The sequence below is a fragment of the Myotis davidii genome, unplaced genomic scaffold (genome assembly GCF_000327345.1).
Source record: "Myotis davidii unplaced genomic scaffold, ASM32734v1 scaffold609, whole genome shotgun sequence".
In the NCBI taxonomy this organism is placed as follows: domain Eukaryota; kingdom Metazoa; phylum Chordata; class Mammalia; order Chiroptera; family Vespertilionidae; genus Myotis; species Myotis davidii.
In genome coordinates this window covers 3,458,863-3,464,607 of record NW_006300164.1, presented here as the reverse complement: position 1 = coordinate 3,464,607, position 5,745 = coordinate 3,458,863, and the positions used below count along the sequence as shown (strand labels likewise).

At 66.0% G+C, this 5,745-nt stretch overlaps 1 protein-coding gene across 1 annotated transcript in view; it reads right to left on the bottom strand.

Moving 5' to 3' along the window:
• RALGDS (ral guanine nucleotide dissociation stimulator) overlaps window positions 1-5,745 on the bottom strand; it is a 41,854-nt gene that overhangs the window by 26,657 nt on the left and 9,452 nt on the right. The window contains 1 exon segment of the mRNA XM_015572376.1: window positions 863-920. Within this exon segment, the coding sequence (XP_015427862.1) occupies window positions 863-920 (58 nt within the window).

The following is a 5,745-nucleotide window of genomic DNA, read 5'->3' as shown; positions in this document are numbered from 1 at the left end:
AGAGCCGCTCCTCCCCGCCCAGCCCTGGAGCCAGCATCGCGGGTCTGGGCAGGTGCAGGGGGTGTGGTGGGGGGGGCCTGGAGGCCACTTCCTTCCCGCTCTGCTCATTCATGGCCTCGTGCCTTCTTGGGCAACAGAGGAGTTCCCAGCTCCCTGTCAGCATGTGCGCGGGGACGGGGTGAGGAAGAGGACAGTGCTGACATGCAGGCTGCGGCCGGGGTTCTGCAGGACCCACAGCCATGGGACTGGCTGGGCCAGGAAGAGGGGTCAGCCGGCTGCAGCCCGGACTCCGGCAGAAAGGAAGGCCCTGTTTTCGGAGGCAGTGGCCCCGTCCCGCTGTCACCCGGCCCAGACGAGGCCACTGAGTCACGGCGCAGCCCTCCCTCCCGCCGGCCCTGTCCAGGGGAGGGTGAACTTGCAGGGGGGGAAGGGGCCTCGGAGTAAAGATGCCAACCTCCGAGGGCTCGGGAGGAGCCAGCTGGGAGGTGCCAGTGGGCACACGGCCATCAATCACACGGTCAGTGACAGCAGCTGGGACCAGGCACAGGTCACTGCCCCAGGCCGGGTGGGCGTGGACCTCAGAGGAGGCCCAGTGCAAAGCGCTGACTCAGCCGGGCCACTGACAGCCCTGTCCTGATGCCCAGGCTGCGCGGGGCCCAGGGCGGAACCAGGAGGGCTCTGGGGGGCCCGGGAGTCATCCTCCGGAAGCCCACTTCCTCTGACCCGAGGCCGCCCCCCGCTCCGGGCATCGTACCAACGGGAAAGCCGCTGCAATCACACCGGCTCCTGGGCCTTCGCCGCCTCCTCCAGGGAGACGGCCATTTCCTGGAAGTTAGCAGGGAGCAGCACCTCCCACACCCACCCGACCCACAGCCCACGCTGCGGAGGCCCAGCCCTTCCAGCAGGGAGGGGAATTCCTCCTGCGGAAGCAGAAAAACAGAAACAGATGCTCCCATCCTTCCCCACACCCCTGTCTGCCTGGAAGAGCCCCTGGGGGAGGGGGCCTGGTAGCCCTGCCACCCCCCATCTCCTCCAAGTCCCAGAGGCTGCCTCCCACCAAGGCCGGGCCCCCTCCGGGGACTCCAGCCACATCTGGCCAGGCTGAGCCCGCGGTCCAGCCAGTCTGGAAGCCGTGCAGGACCTGCTGCCAGAGGGCACTGGGCTCGAACCCCTCCGGAGCCCACACAGCACCTGGCTGCCCAGGCCTCCGTCCAGGCCTGCGGACAGGGTGCTCCCTGGCCAGGCTAACGCGCGGGCAGGGCCAGGGCCTCGGGTCTAAACAGCGGCTCTGCACTGAGCCATGGGCCTTGCTGGCTGGGAGCAGCTGGCTGGCCCTGCCTGGGTGTCATGTGATCCCTGAGCCATGCCCCCACCCCAGGGGCCCCCTCTGCCAGCCGACTGGGGGGCAGGGCGGGATGCTGAGCACAGGCTGGGCTGGGGAGTCACTGGCCCAGCGGAGCTAACCCCGTCCTCCCTGTCCCCTCCCCAGCAGCCTCAGGGACAACCCAGACCATGACAGCACCTGAGTGCGGGCACCATGGAAGCCGTCGACCGAGAGGCAGGCGCAGGCTCTACGGGGAGTTCCCGGGTCCCGGGCGGAGTGGGCATCTGTTCCCTGCCTCACCCCCTTGCCAGGGGAGGAAAGCAGCCGGAGCCCGGGCATCCGCCCCCAGAACCCACACAGGACCCTGGGCCACCCCGTGAGCAGAGCGGGCCGCCTGGGCCAGAAGCAGCCGTGGGCAGAAGGCCCCGTGGACACTGGCAGGGGCTGGGAGCTTCGGAGAGGAGGGGATGGCCTAGCAGACAGACGTCCTGAGGGTCGGCGTCCACGGGGCAGCACTGAGCTGTTAGGAGGAAAGACTGTGTCCTCCTGGGGACAGAGCCTCCTGTCCCACCCAAGCAGGCACCCCAGGGCCCTGGGACCCCCTCAGAGCTGTGCCTTCCAGCACCTGGGTCCAGTGGAGTGAACATGGCAGGGTGCCCCCAGGCCCTGGTGAGCAGAGGCCAGCAGAATGAGCACCCAGGGTGTCCCACAGCCCCGAGCCCTGGGGGGCATCTGTTAATGTGTCACCGGATCAGCCTTTTCAGGGTGGCGGGCCGGCAGGGTGCTGCCCCCAAATTACTGCAGGCCAAGCCCGAATGCCCTCAAGGTACCATGAGGGCTTTGCCAGGGCTCCCGTGTGCACTGGGTCACCACTGTGAGCTGCTGCTAGGGTCCACCGAGTCACCGAGGCCACCCCGCGGCCCTGACCGGCCACCCACCAGCCCCCGGCAGCCCTAGTGCACGAGGCCCCTCCCCAGAGCCCAGCAGACCCCAGAGCACAGTCCCGCATGAAGGGCTCTGACTCCCAGCTCTGTTGGGCCTCCGCCCTCGGCCTCAGTGAGCTCGCCTGTGCAGTGGGGAGAAGAGTGTCTCTCTAACAGGGTCACAGTGGCGGCCACGAGGCTCGAAGCCCAGACGGGTGCCTGGCACCGAAAGTGCCCAGGAAGCGGGACCTGCTGCTGTGGGATGCCTGGCACGCACACAGCCCCCACCACCCCCACCACCAGCTGAGGCTGAAAACCCTCCCGGGAAAGCTGTGGGAGACCTGCCAGAGGCTCCGGGAACCCAGAGGGCGGCCGAGTCACCCCGGAAGCCTGAGGGTAGAAGCCAGCCGTGCAGCTTTCTGACTTTTCCTCCTTCTGCTCGAAAGCAGGAGCTCCAACGTGAGACAGACCAAGAGGGAACCCCAGGAATTCTAGGGACCAGGCCACGCTCCTCCTCAGCCGTCAGGAATCCCAGGCACCCATTACACAGAGCGGGAGACTGAGGCCGGGAGGGTGACCCAGCGGACAGTGTCCAGCTGAGGAGAGAACCAGGACTGTTCAAGTCCAAGTCCTGGCTCCTTTCTTAGACCATCAGCCCAGGGCCGGGAGGATGAAAACGCCGTTCCCGCGTGACCCTGCTGGTGCGCTGCACTGAGCCCAAGGGCACAGAGGAGACTCAAGGTCAGCCCTGCATAAGGGTGGGCCACTCTCCTGATCCAGACACCGCAACCCACAGAGGCAGCCTTGGTTGGAGACCCCTCAAGGTGTCTGGTTTCCAGGGCAACCGCGAAGCTCAGTGATTCCAGAAATTGGAGTGTGGAGGCTGTGCTGAACCCCCAAAGAGGCTGGCCCATCTCCCCAAGAACCCTCCCGCCTGCCGGAGCCCAGCTCTTAAATGTGCCTCCGTGGGGAGGAGAGATGGCTGGTGACGGCTGCGGAGGAGGGTGGCCGGGCCCCTGAGGTGTAGGGCGGGGCTGGCTGAAGGTCCAGTCCCCACAGCAATACCACGGACCAGTGTCCAGCACACGTGGGCACTTCCTGGGAGCCAGGCCCTCGGCACATGCGTCGCGGTTAGTCCTCCCCACACCTCACTCGGTGGATGAGGAAGGAGCAGGAGGGAACGCGCCCAGGCCAGGAGCCAGGAAGTGGCAGTTGGGGCAGGGACTTGAACCCTGGCCTGTGACGCTCCTGGCCTGTGGAGACACACCCAGGCCCCGCTCTACTGGTGGCTGCTCCTGGTCACAGGGATGCGGGAAAGAGACCAGGGCTGGGAAGGACTTCCCGGGGTCACACCGCCCGTCGGGGGAGGCAGGCTCACCGGACCCACTCCTCTCTCTGAGGGGACGGCCAGGGCCCCCAAGCCCGAGGTTCAGCTACAGGACACCCTGGGAAGCACCAGGCTGACCTCCCCGGAGCTGGGCAGGACACGCACCCGGGCCCCCGCCTGTCGGCTCTGCCGCTGCCCCGGGAGCTGCGGGGACTGCCTGTCGGGCCGTCTCTCGCTCGGTCCTCCCAGAACCCTCAGCGGAGGAACTGGCACAGGCCTACGCCCCAGACGTGACTGAGAGCAGGCCGTGCAGGCAGCCCACCTTCCCAGTGAGGAAAGTGCCAGAGCAGCCCCCGCACCTGGACTCCCCACACGCAGCCCTGTGCTGGGTGCCACCACCCTGCCCACCCAGCCACCGGGCTCTCGTCCGCTCACTCCCCGGCCCAGCGCCTCCTGCTCTAGGCCGCAGATGTCGACTCTCAGATCCTCAGAAGTGGATCGGGAGTCGCTTCACTGGACCTGTGTGTCCGGGAACACGGCGATTCTGGGCCTGTGAGGCTGGAGGCCCCAGCCTGGGACAGGGGGCCACCGGCCACACCAAGGGAGCCGCCGGGGCCACCAGCCAGCAGCCCCTGAAACTGCCCCCACTGCTCGTTCAGGGGCCACCGAGGGCCGGTGCTAAATCGATTCCATCGAAGACAGGGCCTGGGTCCGTCCGATTCCCAGGCGGTCTGGCATCTCCCAGGGCCGACCCCCACCCCCCACTCCCACTCCAGGCCTTCCCTGAGAGTCCGGCACCGACAGCCCAGCATGCGCACGAGTCTTCCCAGCCAGAACCAGCCAGCCGGGCACCCGCCCTTCTCCTGCAGCCCAAGGAGCAAAGCAAGAGGGAACCGCAGGGTCTGTGCGGTCCCTGCCAATGGCAGGCAGACACACAGACACGGGCACCTGAGGCCATGCCTCTGGGTCCCCGGGTCAAGGCCCTGGGGGTTAAACTGAGATCTGCACACAGTGTGGTCAGGAGGCCAGAGGACCCTGAGGAGGCGGGGAGCCTGGAAGGAGAACACCTGTGTATCTCCACCCCAAGAACAGAGGAGCCCCCCTCACTCCATCCCACCCACAGCCGCTCTCAGGCCTTGCAGGCCCGCTGCCTGGGTCAGAACCCTGCCTCTGCCACCTGCTCGCTCGGAGAGGCTGTGCAATCTAATTAACCTCTAGCGCAGCCGTGGGCAAACTACGGCCCGTGGGCCGGATCCGGCCCGTTTGAAATGAATAAAATTAAAAAAAAAAAAAAGACCGTACCCTTTTATGTAATGATGTTTACTTTGAATTGATATTAGTTCACACAAACACTCCATCCATGCTTTTGTTCCGGCCCTCCGGTCCTTTAAGAACCCATTGTGGCCCTCGAGTCAAAAAGTTTGCCCACGCCTGCTCTAGCGCCTCAGTTGTCCCTTCTGCTGAATGGGCTGCTGATAGTCCTGAACGCAGAGGACACAATGCATGGAATCGCTCAGCACTGGGCCTCCCACAGCTTCCGGCTCCTATGCGCTGTTACGTTAAACCCTGGGGGGCTTGCTGAGGGCTTGCTCCTTCCTGGGGGCCCCCCAGTGTGCTCTGGCCACAGCACTGGGCCTTCCTCTGGCCTCTAAGCATCCCTGCCCCTCACTTGGCCACAGCTTCTGGGCTGCCTGGGCCCGGTTCCATCTTCCCACAGCTCCAGCGTCCTCCTCGTGAACTTAACGTTGCCTCGATGGCGAGCCTTCTCTGGCCCCTCTGGTCTCGAGTACACAGTCGGCGCCCAAGAGGACACAGCCCAGGGTCAAGTCCTGGCTGCGTCCTTCCCGGCCATGCATACGTCTAGCTCAGGGGCTCTGGTCCCCTAGACAGTGGGGCTGGCACCTGCCTGGAGGGCTGGATGGGGAGGTGGCGCCTGCATCCAGTAGGTGCTACAGGTCAGAGAGCTGCCTGGCCGAGGAGGGGCCTGCCAGGACACGGGCATGGGCCGGTGACCCCCGGAGAGCACAGAACCACACAGGCTTAGAATCAAGATGATGAGGGAGCAGATGCCCAGATGTGCGAGGACATCTGGCAGCCCGGTGAGGGAAGCGCTGGCTGGAGGCTGGGGGGGAAATGGGGGGCCGGGGGAGGAAGGCAGAAACCGCCTGGGG